The sequence below is a fragment of the Petromyzon marinus genome, chromosome 22 (genome assembly GCF_048934315.1).
Source record: "Petromyzon marinus isolate PM22_M1 ecotype Great Lakes invasive population chromosome 22, UKy_Petmar_22M1.pri1.0, whole genome shotgun sequence".
Taxonomy (NCBI): Eukaryota; Metazoa; Chordata; class Hyperoartia; order Petromyzontiformes; family Petromyzontidae; genus Petromyzon; species Petromyzon marinus.
The window spans coordinates 16,401,620-16,420,703 of record NC_133688.1 but is presented as its reverse complement, the minus strand read 5'-3'; the positions used below and the strand labels follow the sequence as shown (position 1 = coordinate 16,420,703).

Here is a 19,084-nt window from a genome sequence, read left to right as displayed (position 1 = left end):
GTAATATAGTTGTTTTAAAAGGTAATTATCTAGACTTGATTTGGTGCTTTCGTGACTGCAGAAATTACTCTTTGGTTTTTTTCGGTAAGGTATTTCTTATTTCTACGTGACTTTACCGAAAAAAACAAAGGGTAATTACCTAATCAAATTACAGTTTGAAAAAAAAACACCAATGACATTACAAAATATAACAATTGACCCAAGTTACACAAGATTTCAGTCCCAGCTCAGCATCTGGATAGGGCTCGCAACACTGGGTAAGTAAAACACTCGTCACTCAAGAGACAGCAGTGCAAGTCTCCAAAACACGTTGTGTCAAAAAGGATCCCCGGTTGGGATTTTGGCCAATCGAGTTGGGTTTTCTTTCTGTAGCATTTTTGAATTTGGGAGGAAAGCGATTGTCCCCGGAGAGAAATCACTCATTCGTGTGGACACATCACGATCAATGTGCACGGGTTAGCAATCTTCTTGCTGTACTGCAAAATGAGAGGTACGCCACTGCTCTCGCTGGTGAGCTTTGTCACGCAAACAGTAATGTGCTTCGCTAGCCACCACGCTGCATGTGGCAGCAACTACCGGTTGCCGATGGGATCAACGATAACATTTTTTTGTGGGTATCAGATAATCACATTTTTCCGTAGCATATGAAACTGGGTTTCAAAGAACAACAATGACAATTAACTTGGTTTATTCGAATCACAATTTGTGCGAGTCGAACATGGGAAAATAACACGGAAACCAAACACATACACGTGAATAGAATCCATCACGTATAGGTTATGCTGGGCTAAAACGTACGGAGCGCATTACATATGCATGTATCTGACAAAATATACAGGACCATTTTTTTAATCTTGCTTGTTAATAGGATAAGTGTTTTGGAAGTGGACAGATTCATTCATCTTAGCATCTTTTGTATTGAATAAATTAGACTTTCTCAAACAAAAAGGTGAAGTCACAGTGGACGTTTAATATCCCGAGACATCATTCGAAGAACAGTAGGCCATTTTATGTCAGCGTCATATGATAAAATTAGCTGTACTACCCGGCTTCGCCCGGGACAGGAATCCACCACGCCCGGCCACCTTTGTCTCCCCAGTGGCGATGTTCACACACCACACCAGTTACTCGTTTGAGGCTGAGTCGACCTAGGGGAGGCCCAGGACCGGTTGAAATAATCGTCACCGGTGGTGGCCGTGAGCGGGAATCGAACTCGGGTTGCCGGGTTCGTAGCGCAGCGCGCTAACCGCTACACTACAACGCGTTACCCTTCCACATGCGCGGGTCACGTGACAGATTTGACGTCACAGCTCACTTGCCGTGCAAAAATTTATGCCCCCCCAAAAAAGTGTATTTTTATAATTTTTGCATGGTGTACAGTCTGGAAAGTACCCACATGGCAAATTTCAAGTTTTTTGCATGTCGGGAAGTACGCTAAACATTTTGAACAGACATACATATTCACAACTTTGCCTTTTATATATGTGGAGATTACTCACAAATGACTAAATTTGGAAAATCGCAGCCAATGTCAACCCCTACCGCGAATATTAGGCAGGACCCCCCTGAAAAAGTATTGAGACTCTGTGAAGCTTTCCTAGGTAACACGCATAATAATTGGTACACAATGGCCTACTGAATAACCTAAAGGGATGGTTGGTATGCATTCAAATTGTATATGGAGTGCTTGTTAAGTAATTCCTGCGGTAACATTGTCTGGGTTCGAACGAGCAAATCCAGAGAACACGACAACTCAAAATGCCGAAGTCCAGACAGCCCCCACCCATGCACATCCCAATGTCTTCCACGCTTCAATGAAGATACAATCTCTTGCCACCTCCAACTTATAATCTTGTTCCGCCATCTCATTTTCTGCCTCTCTTTCTGCATCCCTCCATCGGCCTCCCATCGTAAATTTTGGCCATCATGGCTGGTGATGCCCATTGTCACACTGTTGCACTTCAGTTAAATCATCGCTTCTTCTTCTTCTTGCCGCGGGACGCCTGCTGGTGAGCGCGGATGACGTCCATGAGGTTGTCGGCGGTGACCTGCTGCTGCTGCTCCTGCTTCTGCTGCTGCTGGCGCCGCCGCTGCCGCTGCTCGTGCAGGTGCGGGGAATGGAGCAGCTGCGCGGGCAGCTGAGTCCCCGTGGCCTCGACGCGTGACGCTAGGTCCAGGAAGAGACGCCGGTCGCGGTTGTTCAGCAGGGAGATCGCCGTGCCGCGGCGGCCCAGGCGCCCGCTGCGCCCAACCTGGGCACGGGCGGAATACGGCGATAAATGGGCCACAACTCAGAACTAACGCGCGGTCGCGTGTCGTCGTCGTCGTCGTCATCAGCCAGTCATGATCAATCCACTAGCTGGATGAAGGCATTACCAAGCCGCTTCCTCAAACATCCACAAAGCACCTGCACAGCTGTGAAGCTGAACAATGGTGGTAAAATGGAAATGCAGGTGATTTTTTATTTCTTAGCAAGCTCAATGAGAGCCTTATCATCACTCAAGATCAATCCATTGCTTAATGAAGGCCTCCGCAAGCTGTGGGCATCTCTCACGGTCCCATGACGCCACCATTGATCTAGCACGTGCACATGAGCCAAATTCGTTACTGCATCTCCATGGTGCAAATCCTATCGAGAAAGATCCCTCCTTTTGCTTCCACTCTGTCGTTCGTATAGACCACTGTTTGCCATCTCTCTAGCAGTGTCTCCTATCCATGAACACTCACTTTTCTTAGCAGTCAATATTATGTCTCGAACCATGTGCTTCCCATTTCAGTCTCTCAATGTAAACACAAGCATGCTTCTTTCTGCAATGTTCTGCTTTTGTTCCATTATCTTTGCAAATGTCAATGTTTTTGATCCATAAATGAGGTAATAAAAATTGATCAAAACATATTTCTTTAGGTATATTGCTACATTGCTTTTTGTAAACATACAGCTTTAAAAAAACATGGTTGTAACCACATTCTTTTCATTTTCTTGAAGACACGGTTTTAGTGAAATACAATTGCCTGTATTCATCGTAAATTGGTTCTGCAAAGGTTATACAAAATAGTGAATGCGCTGACTGTTCAATGAATGAACGATTTATATGGTGCTAAAAACAAAACTCTGTTTGGAACGCAAGCGAGCCAATATATTGAACTTGGTGTTTGAGGTGTTTTTTTTTCCTTCCCCAATGTTATCCCAATCGTGCTATCGGTGCCATCAGGAGATAAAGAAATCTATATAGATCTCTCGCACTGCTGTGCAACCCTTCTTGTTACAGAATGGCCCATGGAAGCAGATATCACAGAGCTATTACCGGGGTCCCTTCCAGTGACATCTACTCCAGAGAGTAGGGGGGGGTAGCACAGCAGTCAAATGGATACTTTTAATTTCAGAGGTGGAATTTAGCCAAATAAAGCAAAGAAGAAAATTTAACGTGACGATTTGTTGTGTGCAGTCATTGGTGACCGGGCTGAAACCATCAACTCGCTAGACTTGAGAAGCCGGTATAATCAGAGGCGGCTGAAAGCTAGATTCGATCCCAGGGCCTCAGCTGCGGTGGCTCAGCGCTCTGCAACCTCTGAGCCACCCTGCCACTTTTATTGTATCGGACAGATGGTACCACGGCACTTAAACCGACTTTTGGACTTTACACCGACACAAAACACCTGCGTTGGGATGACCGGGCAGAAGCGAGAGATCACCGCACCTGATGCACATACTCGTCCATGGTGGACGGCAGGTCAAAGTTCACCACCAGGCGGACGTTGACGAGGTCGAGTCCGCGTCCGAGCACCCCCGTGCTCACAACCACCTCGTACTCTCCGGCCAGCAAACCCTGCAGCACACTCGACCAATCGATTGCCAGCCAGAGAACATATACAAGCACAGAACTCCGATCCGTGTCTCCACATATCATGAGCCATGGTCAGTCCGTTGCTGGATGGAGGCCACCCCAAGCTGCCGCTGCCACTCATGATTCTGTGATGTAACAATCCACCTAGGCACTCCCGACGAATGTCGAGTCAAATTTGATTTTGTTTAACCAGCTGAGAACTCAGGAGAACGGGAGGAGTGTAAAGGGGCACCACGGTGGCGAGATGATAACGACTTCGCCTGATATGCAGGAGGGCATAGGTTAGATCTCCCCATGGTTGCGTGGATTTTTCTCCGGGTCCTCCAGTTTTTCCCTCCACATTTAGAATCAACGTGCATTTAAGAGTATTTGGCTGCGATAAATTTTCACATGATGATAAATCACTTCGTTGAGCTATAATTTGTGACATTCAGGTCGCTTCTGAAAAAAAAAATCTATACACAGCTCAGTGGGCCGTACCTGGTAAAATAAAAAAAGTTTAGTTTAGTTTCACTCTGATCGCCAGCGTTCTGCCAGATCTGGGTGAGATTCTAGGACGGTAACAGCGCGTTCCCAGAAGGGGGATCGTGACTTGAGTTGGCGGCAAGGTATCTTGTTCAGGTCTTGGTTGATGGGTAGGTTGTTGTTGGAAATAAAACGCATAAACCCCCTTCCCTGTCAGTATAAATACCCCAAAGCTCTAACCATTGCACCTATCACTTCCCAAATTGCTGTGGTGACCTGAGCGTGCGTGGGGTCGGAACCTGCAGGACGCTCGTGCGCTCCGTCTGAGGCTTATCGGCATGCATGGCCGCGGCTTTGAGCCCCATCACCGTCTCCACGGCATCTGCCAGGAGGTCCGCGCCCATCTTGCTGTCGACAAACACCACCACGGGCGGATGGTACAACTTCTCGTCCTGAACGTGAACAAAACGCAGCAAGGGCAGTTTACATACACTAAATTTTGGGTGTTAACGCGGGGACATATTGATTGAAGCTGGATGAACCCGATGAGTCACGGAGATCTTTTTGACGGGCGCCCATTGCAAGCTGGGGTTGGCAATGGTGGAAAATGACAGAGGAAGTTCCATAGGTATATAAATGAAACGTTCGTGACGTTAATTTCGAACAAGACAACAGAATATAAACAAAAAAAATAACAGCAATAATTACAAATTATACAAAGGATAATTTCCACATGCAATTAAACTCATAACAGATCATGAATCACGGACGTACAATAAACTATCGATTATGCATGCACAGAATACCCAGGTGGTGGATTAAATGTGCTTGTGCAAAAAGAAATGCACAAGGGAATGCCGATAATATCCATGTTTAAACACGGAAACATTGTCTGGGTTCTTTTGTGTCAGCAATGTCGATAGAGGGCGCCGCTGCATGAGACATTCACACCGTACAATTAGGGTACAATACGCATAACAAATCCAGCTAGAATTATACCTTGTCACGGCAAATTTGCGGAGAAGGAAATTTTAATGATTAAATATTAAGTCACGCAAACAACACTTTCGTCAAAACAAACTGCTTTTCCGAATTTAATAATTATTATTCTTGGTTCTTTCGGTAAAGTCACGTATAAGGGCCAGTATCAATGTATTACCATTTCTGACAATAAACAGGTGTTAAGATTTTTAACCACCAAATGGAAACCTTTTGCAAGGAATCAAGTTCATATTAACCACACACAGTACTTGTGGTGAGCATGCAAACAAACATGCTCTGACAGTATATGCATTGACACTGGTGAGACTTGGCCAATCACTTTCAAAGACAAGGCATTTTGCCCACTTCAGCAATTGTTTCTTATTCTTGGTTCTTTCGGTAAAGTCACCACGTAGAAGGGAAACAATAAAATAATAAAAATATAAAACAATAAAATTCTCACGACGTTTCGACTGCAACACAAGCAATCATCATCAGGTGTGAAAACCACAGCAAGAAAATTTGAAAAAAGTGGCGGTTATTTTAACGTTAGCACCACGGAGGGCGATTTGACAGTTTGTTCAGATGCACGAGTCCATCTATGTTCGGAAAAGAGGAGGGGGGAGACGAAAATAATGGATGCGGCCTGAAAGCCACCGTAAGCGTGAACAATCAATTAAGACCCGAAATGGTTTATCAAATCCTTCCAATGATTGCTAAGCCAGAATCCATCTTCTCGGTTGAAATTGTCTGTGTTTGTATATGTGGATAGCCTCATGAACGAAACTCTCATGGTAGCCAGATGGCTTGCAAAGAACCTCTGTCTTAGAGAAGTCAATGTCATGTGAGGCTACTGAATTATAACAGTGATCTGCCACGGCTGAGGTATTGGTCCTACCGTGTTTTAGGTCTGCTTTGTGTTCACGAATGCGGTCCGAGACATGTCGTTTGGTTTCTCCAATGTAACTATTACCACAGAGGCAACTTAGTTTGTAGACGCCAGGGTACTGTATGTCCGGAATCACATCTTTTACAGACGGAACCAGATCACGGATTTTATGTAATGTGTTGAATCGGACCTGGATCTTGTGTTTTGATAAACCATGTCGGGTCTTAATTGATTGATCACGCTTAAGGTGGCTTTCAGACCGCATCCATTATTTTCGTCTCCCCCTTCCTCTTTTCCGAACATAGATGGACTCGTCCATCTGAACAAACTGTCAAATCGCTCTCCGTGGTGCTAACGTTAAATATAACCGCAACTTTTTTCAAATTTTCTTGCTGTGGTTTTCACACCTGATGATGATTGCTTGTGTTGCAGTCGAAACGTTGTGAGAATTTTATTGTTTTATATTTTTATTATTTTATTGTTTCCCTTCTACGCGACTTTACCGAAAGAACCAAGAATATGAATCCCTGCAGTCACGAAAGCTTTAAATCAAAATTTAGTAATTATTTACGGTCGTTTTTATTAACGTTCGACGGGGAAGGGCAAGCGGCCCACGGCAGTGCTGTGTGGCATCCCCGTGGCCGTGACATCATCCGCTCAGTCCCTAGCAGCAGCATTGCTTCTACCCATCACCAAAGTGCCTCCAGAGGTCACGGGGGGGGGTCAAATACGAGAGGTTCTTCGCTTCAATGCAATCACGGAGTCAAACGAGGTCCAGAAACCTCAATCTGACATGGCAGCCATTTCAGTCCTATACATAATTTACCACCTTTTGTCAATCCACTGCTGGATTGTCGGTCGTGTGGGTTGTTTAAGCCATACTTCACCGTGCTGGTCAGCACGAGTTTATGATATCACTAGCGACTGTTGTTAGTCGTCGCTAGGGATTGAATTCAGGTACCAAGGTTTGTATAGTGCATTTGCCACTGCACCGCCATTTCAAGCCTATGTATCCGTACATTCTGTGAAACAGAAAACCTGTTCTTGTTTACTTTGTAACATGCTGCTTGTGCAGTGTTGTGCAACGTCAAACATTTAACTGGTGTTATTTAGGGTGTGCGCAGGCGACTAACTGGTGCGCTGATGTGCAGATGCAGCTTTCTTATGCACCGACAGGCTGCGGTCACCAATCCCAAACCAGGGACCACATAGTAATGCCACCATCCTCTGCGAGCATTCGCCGGTAAGCATTTAAGATATTCACCATGTGGCTACTCTTGAAGCTGCCTGCCCACTGGCTCGCTCACCAACTTCCTTGCGATATAGTCTTACAAACCGACCACGTATTGTTGACACACACCCGGCAGTCGATCACCAACTTCCCTCTCGACCCCTCGCACCTTGAGAATCTCAAAGAGCTTTTTCTTCTTGGACGGCTCCTCAACCCACAACACAATCTGCCGCACATTGGAGGCAGGCGCGGCCTGACCCCCGACCTCCGACCCTTCCCCGGCCACGGCGATGCGCACGGGGTCGCGGGTCAGCCGCTCGGCGAGCTCCACGGTGGCCGTTGGAAGCGTGGCCGACACCAGCAGGCTCTGCCGCTCCTCGGGCGTCTCTTCCCGCACCGCCAGCACCTGCTCCCTGAAGCCCAGCTTCAGCATCGTGTCGACCTATGGGTGCCGCAGCAGAAGCAGCAGCGACGACGGGGATAACGGCACGGCCCAAAGGCCGTTCGCGATTTGGTCCGAGAGTCGATACATTTTGCGGCTTGCGTTTTTTTCCGGCTTGCTCGCGACCATGTTTCGTTTCGTCTGTTTTTCCTCATTCGATTAAGACGAAGTGTAACTCGAATGTATCATTTGTATCATATAATGTATCATTTTAATACAATATGATTATACGTAAAATAAATTAATGTCACGCGTTCTACAATATTTGCATCATGGCCGTAAAGAACTATTTTAATTAATAGATTAATCGATGCCAAGTTACGTGCCTAGAACAGAAGGTGGATTGCAACTAAGCAATGTACATTATGGTTATTGTAATCTGAATATATCCAAAACGCATACAATTCATTGTGTACTATGGTGGAGCACTGTAAAATGTGTAACAGAGAGACATCTCGAGGCCATAAAAAAACAATACGGTTCGCTTGCTCGGACAAATACTGCTGGATAACATTGGTCAGGAAAATAAATAGGCTGACCGACTAAACATGGTTTCTCTTTACGTGGAGAGGGACGGGAGTCTGTTTAATCATTTATATCTACCCGGTGATTTTTCTTGTTCAGTGTCAGACGCTATTAAATTGTCCTTACAGTACTCCAGCAATGCCCGTCAAATCACTTCAGCAAAGCTGTGGCAATGTCAAGGATAATAATTATATTCCTACAGCGCCTTTCATCAAGGATCTCAAGGCGCTGCACAAGTCACAGCAGCGGACACTCAGCGCGACAATAACTCGCGAATGCAAAAGCGGGAATATAATAAAATAAACGCTAAAAGCCATTTGCCGAACTAAAAGTCGAGTAAGTGTAAGTGTATAAATGAGATCTGAGACTAGGATAAGGGTGTACAGTCTGAACAAACGTGAAATGGGCCTTGGTGTTGCTTGATACATCGTTGCCCTCGTGAAAGGTACAGTAAAGGCATTCCAATTAGCAGTCTGAAACAAGGCGTGGTGGTTACCGTCAATCAGCAGACGCGCACAGCTATAACTCTACATTCCAATTTTTGACCTGGAGGCAAAGCCGAATGTGAATGTGCCCTCACCTCTTCGCTGCAAAGGTCTCACCTCATCTATGACGAAGATCCTGACGGAATTCAGGCGTAGCGCATCTCTTCTGAGTACCTCCAGGACTCTCCCAGGAGTCCCGATCACCAACTGTCGGGAGAAGAACAAATCAGGCGAAGAAAACGGTTCCCGCAAAACCGCAGCAAGAGACCGTAGGACAATCGTGCACCGACTCGTATCGTTCAAGCAGTCATTTCACATTTCGACGGCGCGCTCCAAAATGCACCCACAAATTCATATCAGGGCCGAGACTAACCTGTGATTAAACTAAGTAATGTACATACGAAATTTTAATTGCCAATTTGCCTTTAACTGTTATACTGATTATTAGTAGTAAATTATGGAGTTATTTCGCGGACATGATTGAACGTGACTGAGGTGCGGAGCCGTGGTCAGTGTCAGTAAAAATCAGCAGATAGCGGCGAGGCTCTCGAACGGCTACTTTCCAGACGGTGGTGCGTGCCAAGGAGAAACAATGCCTGACAATGACGGTCTTGGTCCTTTTTTTGGTAAGGCTATCACATCCTCTTGTTTAATGTACATTTTAATATTTAATACGTCAACAGGGCAGTACCAGTCAAGGACAATCGGTAAAAAAATTACGCGGCAAGTTGACAATTTGCAAGATGGGTTCTTCACGCGAACCTCGCAGCAGATATCCCTTTTGCCCAATCACCCACATTCAAATGTGTGATAAGCAACGCCGAAATGTTGCTAGCTGCATACGTGTCAACCCATACGGTTTACCCGTATTCTTGTACAGAGAAATTGAGTTTTTAGGTCCATGCGGCCTACAGCTGTTTCAATACGAACAATTTTTTTGGTCTATTTGTTTGTGTTTCTCCCTTGTGATGGGACTTTGTAGGATGAACGTTGAGATTTATAAGGGGCACGGGGTGACCAATACGGTCTGAATTGGTCTGTAATAAGGTAGGGCACTGACAAAGGGTTGACGGGTATGTAGCTGCCTCAGCTCGCTGCGCAGAAACGTCACGCATCAGGCAGTCCTAGCTTTCTACTGCACTGGAGTCATTATCGTAGTAGCATTGGATTGTGCGTTCCAGAATTGACTTGTGCCTTTCAGTTGGTATTTTTTTGTTACATTTCTGACATATATTACTTTAGATTTTTTTATAGCGTAGAAAGTACAAAAATAACATGGAAAGCTGTAAATAGGCTAACTTCGCCTCAAGTTAACAAACTGGTATCTGGAGGTGGGTAAATCACTTAAAAGGTCAGAGCAATGAGCTGGCAATGCTCTAGGCCTAGGTTCGAATTCTGGTTTTAGTAGTGCACGGTTAACGCACTCAGCCCAATCACAGAGTACTGCACGAAAAAAAAACCCCATCGCATTGAATGTAGTTAATTTGAGAAAAATTCCGGTTAATAAAATTATAAAATATAGTTTTTTGCCATCTTGAGCTGAACATTTCTTTCTGCAGCGAGGGCACGTGATGGGAAAGTGCTCCCCTCGTGTGTGGATGGCGAACGGTCACTCGAAGGGATTGCAGAATCTGCTCGAGACGGCGGGGTCAACGCACAACTGCGTGAGTGTTCGGAATGGGCACGTCCCTCTCATGACATGACCCCGATGGCAAACGTTTGCAATAAATACAGGGAAAGGAAAAAAAAACATGCATGAATTATGGGATAATTTCGAGCAAACGTTTATCCTAAAAAAATTGCAATACGAAAGCTGAAGGGTAGCTCTGAGAGGGCAAAATGATTTTCCAGATATGCAGTCTAGTCCTAATCTCCAAACTTTTGGAAAACCTTTGATCAACATGCCTAGTCCCTCACAGAAACAAAACGGTATACTTAAGTTTAATTCATATTGGGTTATCTTAGCTGGAGTTATCGTGCCGCCCCCCATTATAAGATGGACAGATAGATGGAGATAATGCACATACGCTTTCAACCTCAGCTAGAAAGCATTAAATGAAAATGTGTCTTTCTCTGGTTATGGTCTTGGAGTGTGCTGTGCATCTGAATGTTTCATAAAAAAAATCGTTTTGGAAAAAGAGAAAATGGCTTCTGTGAGTAGTCTGTGGTGGCTATGCACGTGGCCTGTAACGCAGCACTGTGGAGGGACCGAGGGTTGGTGTATCGCGCAAATGTTGTGAAACTTCTTCCCGTGAGCATCGAGGAGGGGCAATACCCTGGCTCGCCAGGAGAAAACAGTACAGCAAGTGGACTAATCGCCATCTGTTTCCATCTGTACGAGGATAGAGTGTTGCCCCCTCACGTGTGTGGTTTTTCTCTGGGTGCTCCGGTTTCCTCGCATGTGTATAATAAACACTAATTGGCTCAGAACGTCTTAAAACGTCTTAAAACTCAATTTAGCAGGACGCTGCGAAAAATCTGATTTAGAATATTAATTTATACTGGAGGAATTCAATGAGCTATAAAGCTCATGGGTTTCCTCCAGTCTTCCTGGATCAATACATCAAAATAAGGTTGACGGTGGGGCTGGGCAGCAGCGTGGGCAGTGGGGGCACCTGTACACGCTGCCTTAGGCGGTGCAGCTGTGGGGGTAGGGGCAGCCCCCCTATGAGCAGCGCCGTGCGCATGTGGGGCAGCCCAGCCATCAGCTCCTTGGCCTGCCTCTCGATCTGCATGGCCAGCTCGCGCGTCGGGGTCACGACCACGGCCAGCGGGTCCCGCACTTCGCTCGGCCCCTGCGCACACAAAGACAAAGATCCCCTTGTAGCCTTAACAGACTGTTTGGGCAAGTACTGTTAGCAAGCACCTATGAAGGCCGGTACGGCACACGAGGGGGTGGGTGGTCAGCACCACGCTCAGCCGCCTGTATCCCTAGTGGCCATGTTTACACATTGCACCACACACACACACATGTGCATGTCACCACAGTGAGATGACCAGAGGCAGTCACAAAAAACAATGCATTTGATGCAAATTATCCGATGCAATAATAATGACAATGTGAAGTGTGGTGCAATATAGATAGGTTACACCAATTAAAATTACGTCTTTAACCTGCATGTGTTCTGTAATGAACTTGTTCCACTTTCTGTCTTACAATATAATTCCAAGCGGGCATCTCTCCGTACATCTTTGCGCATTTTTCAGTTTTTGTTCCAATTGTTCGTTGATGTTTATCTTTCTGATCCGTATGTTACAGCAAGTAGCACACACTGATTAAAACGTCCATTCTGTAAGCACAATGGTGTTTTGTATTCAGTGTCAAGTTCCGTTTTCCAAAAGCGCTCCAACCTGCTCTCGCCTGCATATTTTGCTTCATCACTTGCCTTCCAGTCCACCTTCAATAACTCTCGTAGGTATCAACGCTCTGCTGTGTTTTCCAGTTGCGTCAATGTATTAGAAGCAGCAAACAGTTGGCCAGTGCAGTATTCGGGACAATGTGCATGATTCTGTGCATCGTTTTCATTGAACACACTCGCAACTGTACATGCATGCAGGCTTGTAAAATGTACAGTAGGTCCTAGGCCAGTTTTTTTCTTTTGTAAGCCAAAAAACAATGCGACAAATTTGTTGCTTAATTTAGGGTGAATAAATGGAATCCGCGTTGAATTGCCACGGCTTTTTCAGTGCATTCACAGCAAATCTCTCGGAATGAGTTCATCGTGGCAGAAGGAATTTGGTTTAAAAGCCAGACGCGGTAATCCGTCTGGATTGAAGGCAAATCTGCAGCATCTTGTGCTCCAGATTATGGAGTCGCATAATGAGTTCACGTAATGGTCATTGCACAACACCAAAACAGTTTTTTTGATCAGTTATCCAAATTAAAACGCGTGCAAAGGTACATGCATACATACATGTGTAGATTCTTTCTTTACAAAACTAATTATTGCAGGCGGTAATTTGTACTGGTTGTGGACATGTCTGTATTGTACACGTTGATATGCTCAGCCCTTTTGTCAATCCACTGCTGGATAAAGGCCTCCACACACCGTGCTCTCCTTGGGGGTTATTTGACCGTACTCCACCAGGCTGGTCAGCGTGGATGGTGAAGGTAGGGAGCATAGACCTTGGGGCATAGTATATAACAACAGAGTTTTGCTGCACTGCACCAATTACAACATTGCCATGCAGCAGCCTCCAATATCCGTTTAACTTAGTGGCCCATCCATGCGCTATTCAGGATTAACCCTACTTATTTTCCAAAACCTTATAATACCGGATGCAAATTCAGTGCTTTGGGTCGTAGGCAAAAATCCACAGTACGGAGGATAAACCGGGCACTGTTGAAGAGCACACAGTTTGAACGCGACGACTCACGCAGCCGGCAAGAAGAGCGACGATGGGCACCAAAAAACCGGCGGTTTTCCCGGAGCCGGTCTCGGCTCTTACGATCACATCGCGGCCGCCCAACGCCGGCGGCAGCATCTGCATCTGCACGGGCGTGGGCTCGTGGTACCCGCACGCCGCCAGGTTCTGTGCCAGCGCCTCTGGCATGGGGCAGTGCGAGAACTCGAGCACGGGCCGCGGGGGATCGCGACCCTCCACCGAAATTCCCAGCGAGCGGCGCAGCGAGCGCACTTGCTCCGCCGTGAGCGACGAGATGAACGAGTGCTCCTCGTACCTGTACCTGCAAAGCGGTGGCGGGGGAGGGATGTGAACACAGTTGCCGATGGTTTTAATTATTTTATTTTGCAGACCTTTTGTCAATCCCCTAGGACAGGGGTCGGCAATCTGCGGCTCCGAAGCCACATGCAGCTCTTTATGAACTGCTTCGTGGCTCATGGACAATATAATTGCAAAGTAAAAAATTCATCCTAATTAGTTTCGATTACAATGCTTTGTAATGCGGCATTACAAATCATTGTGCATGTGCTGTTCTTAAAAGTGGTAAAAAAAAATCGGTTTTACGTTATTCATTAAGTAGCGTCTTGTATTCACAAGCAATGTGGCTCTCAAATATTTAAGTTTTTAACCGAACTTGAAGAAAATTAGGAGAATGATGATGATCTCCCCATGTCGTGTTGGTTATAGCTGTTGCTTGACCACACCGGTCAGAGTGGGATGATCAAATTGCGGTCCAAGACCGATTCAGATATCACGCGCCACTGATCTTAGCTGTGGCCAAGTTCATAGCCACTGCGCCATTACTCGACCCGCTGAGCCAAATAAGAGTAGAGCTTGCCGAATGAGCTTCAATTTAGCCAAATTAAGTACTCATTTTAATATTATGGGGTTTTTGTGACTAGGCTGAGACCATTGACTCGCTAAACTTGAGAACCTGACGTCTACAAAGAGTAATCTACTTCTGTCCACAATCACCTAATTGCTTTAACAGCACTTTCTCTAGAATTGCTCATTGTATCTTGCTTTTACAAGCCTCGTTGTTTGGTCAATAACTAAAGATTAAAATGTTACAACACACAGAGCAATGATTTAATTGTTGTTTAAATCACAATAGTTTTAAATCTTTTTTAACGTGGCCAAATTCTCCTCAGGATAATAATGAAGGCTTCACCGGTCAAAAGGTCATCTGGAGGCAGATGTTCCTTCAGAGCAGGAGCCGATTGTGAGAGTTGTATAATGGCCACTTAATGACGGAAATTACATCACATGTTCTGATACCATCTGGAAAAAGCATCATTTTGTCTCTAGGCTGATTTTTGGAGTTTTCAGATTAAAAAAAAAGTTGGGAATGCATAACCATACCCAGACACCTTTCCTATTAACGTTTTCATGAGGTCAAAGGTGACAGATGAGGATTGCTAAATGCCATAAACTAATGCGAAACACAAGTGACTGTATTCTCGACAGACCCCGCACAATCGCAATGTATGTACAAATGCTGAACTTATTTTGCACCATACGTAGCCAAGGGTGCTAATCGGAGGTACGGGAATATGACACTTACAACCCTGGGAAAATATACTTTCCCCAGAATCGCGCGAACATGTCCGGCGTACGCACTCGTTCTGGGTCCTCACCCGTGGCTCTCAGCGCCACTCTCTGCGTCGAGGCTGCCGCTCTGCTCCACGAGATCGGGCACGGGCGTCTCCTCGGACGCTCCGGGCGCCTGCGTCAGCACTAAGTGGTGCGCCTTGCACTGAAGGCTGCAGACGTCGCTCTCCGTCTCATTGCAGATGTACTCTCCGTAGCGGCCGCACACCACGCACACCGGCTCGCCGGTCTCCGGCCACCGCTGGTTCTTGCTGCGACAAACAGGAAGCACGGTGAACTTTTGGGCGGTGCGCTCGCACATGCCGAGGGCTGTGTTAACGTCACTGCATGGAGTAGTTACCTTCCCGGTTTGATGTTTACATTTTATTTTTCCAATACAAATACTAATTTACAGGCCTTTGTCCATCCATTGCCGGATGAAGGCTTCTCTATGCGACGTAGGTCATGGGGGTTGTATGACCGTGCTTCACCATGCAAGTCATTCCGGGATGGTGAAGAAGGTTTGTGTGCCCAGGACATGGTCAGATATGAATCGTCAATCATGTTCGCTGTGGGCGGTAATCGAACTCAGGAAGTCAAGTTCACAACGCAGCGCAATAACCAATACGTCGCCACTCCAACCCGAATCTACTGTGAAATATAACTTTACATGTCAGTATACCTGTAGGAAACAACTGGAGCCTCGTCCTCGTCGTCACTTTGCCCATGCTTGACTTCTGCCTGGGAAGAGCTGGTCTCTGGGGTAGGAACGGTAGTGTGTGGTAGGATCTTGGCCCGTCCGGAAACAGTTTCCCCAACAACTCCTTGCTCCTCATGTTCCGGCCGATCTGCTGCACTCCCCTGGCATGTGAAAAAGTCCGCGGAATTCGCATGGAATTGCACGAGCTCTTGAACGCTTCCATTTTCCACTGTACATTTACTGCATGTACACATTGATGCGAACAAAAGCAGTGTGTAATTTAATAAAATTGCTTTCTTTGTGCTCTTAAGAAGACATTGGTAAAACAGACATATGTGCAGGTAGAAAGCTTTGTCAAACCACTGACGGATGAGAGCATTGCAGGTCGTGGGGGTTAATTGGACCATACTGCCTCTGCTGACTACCACGTAGCACTGCCCCAAAGCTACCTATGGCACGTATGGGGGCGGGGGGGGGTGTAACCACAAGCATCAGGCTCCAAACTGGTTAGCTTCGTAGTTTAGAACATTTATATTGCCAGTTGTAGATTTCACACCGATGATAGTGGGTTCACGTATGATAATGGAAGAAATATTACACTAATCAAATTGCTTTCTTAACAAGGTATTGGTAAAGCCTAGATATATTTAAAAGTCTGGGGAGAGTTCACAGCTGTGAAGCACCACCTTGGGCCATATGCTTTCGGTTTACATTAGAAGTGTTCCTGAGTGACATGTGGTGTAACACAGCACTGTTTATGACACGTCAAATTAAATAATGTATACACTGGAAGCAGGGTACGAAACTGAGCACACATCAAGGTATTCCTACTTGTAAAACAAATGTCCAAGTTGTCGCTTAAAATGCAGTTTTTCTGACAGACGAATCAACAAAAAAAAACACAAAACTTTTAAATATACCAAACCCATAGCACGTCAATGCAACTTAAATTGTTTGCTTGAGCAGTACCTTTTGTCCATATTGTGTTTACACATGTCCATCTGTCAGCTGTTTCAAAGGGTGTTCATGCTATACAACAGCACCTCAAGACATAATAACTGCACACTGGGATATTACTCCAGGAGGGGAATATTACCAGGGATTAATTTCAGCCGGGTCTGTCTTGGTCAGCCATCCAGAAAATACTGCAACATCTGTCACAAAACATCGAGTATCTCTCTCGCTCAGGCTGTGTGGCTGCTAGTCGCGTGCCTATTTCAGTCTGACAGTAACCTATAAAAGTGCTCGACTAACAGCAACAAGCATACACTGTGCTCTTCAACTGTTCAGATTAGTATCTCACAGCACGTGAAGGCCATGAACCAACCACAGCAGAGCGAGCCTTTCATCCAGCATACAGTTTGACAAAAGAAAGGACTGAACATGTACATCTCAAGTGGAGCTGGTTCAAGACCAGGATGTTCAACATCAGTGGCCCTGCATCACTCAAACACCTTTTTTGAGTCAAGCATGAGCACATCCCATGCTGCAGGAACTGGTACAAGCAACGAGCCCTGCCCGGCCGTCCCAAGAACGGCACGGAGCGACCTCTCTCCGTCTCCTTTACAATGGCTTTGGAAGCGCAGCACGAACCCCCCCCCACTCACCCATCGGACCTGGGGTATTAGTTCGGTTGTCCCGCACGGTGGCTTCTCGCCGGCCGCTCCTCCTGGGGGGCCTGCGGAGGCTGCACCGGCTCGGCTGGGCTCCTCCGCGGCGACTCGCGCTCTCTTCCCGGCGGCAGCAGCCTCCCCGGGACCCCCTCGCCTCACCTTCACGGCCCGCGGCACGAACATCGGTCCTTCTGGCGTGGACGTTCCAAGTCGGTTACAAACCATCGGGGCACATGCAAAAGCAGACATAGAACCATGGCAATATTAGTCTGACTTCCATTGTTTTTATCACCCGTGCGTTGTTTGTTTGTTGTTGTTTGTTAGATCTTTGACAGAAATAATAGGCAGACGTTCGAATCACGAATTCGCATGCGTGCGACAGGTTAGCACGTGCTGCATCTCTCAGCAGAGCTGCACAAAGGTCACAATGGTAGTTGTGACCTTGTGCAGCTCTGAGTGGGTTAAGTGAGCACCACTTGGCGCGCGGACGCAGCACTTGTTGTTGAGACGTGGGTGATGTTTCACCGTGTGAAATTTCCATGAGGGTATAAGGGTCAACCTCCCGTCACTTCCACTGCTCAACGCAAGGCCTTGCCTCACATTGGTTCATTCATGGGGTTGCCCATTTCAATCAATCATTCGCCTTTAATAAACGTTCCACGTGATTTTATTTTCGGACTGTATCACTTGTCGTTACCCCAGCATCTCAAGGGACAAACAAATGTACGAGTATTTTCTAATGAGTTATGTGAATCGATGGCCCAAGGCATTGATTTTCTCATAAAATTTCTGCAGCCACTATTTATTCTGCAGCGCAGTAACGGCAAAACGTGAATTGCGTCTTGAATGAAAGGTGGCAAATGAATCGTGCAGGGTGAAATGCCATGATAATTTGTCCAGTTTGTACGATCACTTGTTATATTTAGAATTGTCCATGTTGCCTATACAGACAGTACTTGAGATTTTGTTGCATTTAGAAGCAAAGAGAAATCGACTTTTTTGGAGTACGTCTTGTTGTTTACGTCTGTACCACGCCTCGCCCATCCTCTGCTAAGTCTCCTCTGTTCTCTCGTGAGTAGAGAGGACTGTCTCGTTTGTTCCATTAGCCTAAATGGGTTCCACTAAACCAGCCATCGACTAGAAGCACGTCTTCCACGTACGCTTCGTGAACATAACATTTCGACGCATGTATCACCTGCACACGGCTCTTTTAATGCACTTCATATTAACCACAGGGGGCATTTACAAAACCAGTTGAACATCTCCCGTGTTTCGTACGGACGTGTGAAGAGCGAGAGGCGTTTGAAATCTGCAACCGAACGTGGACACAGGCACTGTACACACATGATCAACACGAGCCACCATTACCCGGGTACAGTGAGCCAGCAGTGACGTCGCCCTGCTCACCACGTGACGGCAGCCGGGGGGAGGGGGTGGTGGAGGATGATGAGAGGGCGGGGGGGGCGAGCGAGGGGCGGGGTTAAGCTGGCGAGGGAGGGGGTAAAGGGGCGGGGTTTAGGGGGACCTTGGGGGCTCGGGGCGAACGAGGGGCGGGGTTGAGTTGGAGACGACTGAGGAGGGCAGGGAGGTGCGAGCGATGGGGCGGGGGCTCATCCCACCTCACCTCCCGCGTCACGTGGTGCGGGGGCGACCCTTGTTGAGATTTCGTAGTCCGCTTGGGTGAGGCGCGCCGCACTCGCGCGTTGAGCGTCTGCGCGTGCGCTGTGGGAAATGTAAAGCGGCTCGCCGCGCTGCCCTGCGTTGGGCGGACTGAGGAGGCAGCGATGCAGCGATGCAGCGGCGCGCAATCGACACTCAAGCGGCATCATTCATACTAATAACAGCCACGATAACGACATAGCGAGTTTGATCATTCGCGTGGTACTACCCGAGTCATCACAGAGCCGGGGACGG

At 46.7% G+C, this 19,084-nt stretch overlaps 1 protein-coding gene across 6 annotated transcripts; it reads right to left on the bottom strand.

Annotated features, from left to right (window-relative positions):
• Positions 1-950: 950 nt before the first annotated feature.
• DDX59 (DEAD-box helicase 59) lies at positions 951-18,999 on the bottom strand. 6 transcript variants are annotated; one of them, XM_076068774.1, is made up of 11 exons: positions 18,795-18,999; positions 17,165-17,361; positions 15,540-15,718; positions 14,905-15,129; positions 13,241-13,550; positions 11,479-11,658; positions 8,981-9,070; positions 7,581-7,853; positions 4,610-4,762; positions 3,699-3,827; positions 951-2,252 (listed from the first exon to the last, which is right to left on the bottom strand). In XM_076068774.1, the coding sequence occupies exons 1-11, from the start codon at positions 18,997-18,999 to the stop codon at positions 1,971-1,973; spliced, it is 2,223 nt and encodes a 740-aa protein (XP_075924889.1). In that variant the 3' UTR covers positions 951-1,970. The 6 variants fall into 6 exon arrangements, with proteins under 6 accessions (XP_075924889.1, XP_075924890.1, XP_075924893.1 ...); XM_076068775.1 differs by having other exon boundaries at positions 17,174-17,361; XM_076068778.1 differs by lacking the exon at positions 18,795-18,999 and adding an exon at positions 18,539-18,613 and having other exon boundaries at positions 17,165-17,358.
• Between the last annotated feature and the right edge of the window lie 85 nt (positions 19,000-19,084).

What these genes read in the sequence shown, in the direction of transcription:
- DDX59 (XM_076068774.1), bottom strand. Translation starts at nt 18,999, where the DNA reads ATGATGCCGCTTGAGTGTCGATTGCGCGCCGCTGCATCGCTGCATCGC. An exon ending in CGCACCACGTGACGCGGGAG is followed by an intron (nt 17,362 to 18,794) that starts GTGAGGTGGGAT and finishes CGTCCACGCCAG; the next exon opens with AAGGACCGATGTTCGTGCCG. An exon ending in AGCTCTTTGAGATTCTCAAG is followed by an intron (nt 4,763 to 7,580) that starts GTGCGAGGGGTC and finishes GTTCACGTTCAG; the next exon opens with GACGAGAAGTTGTACCATCC.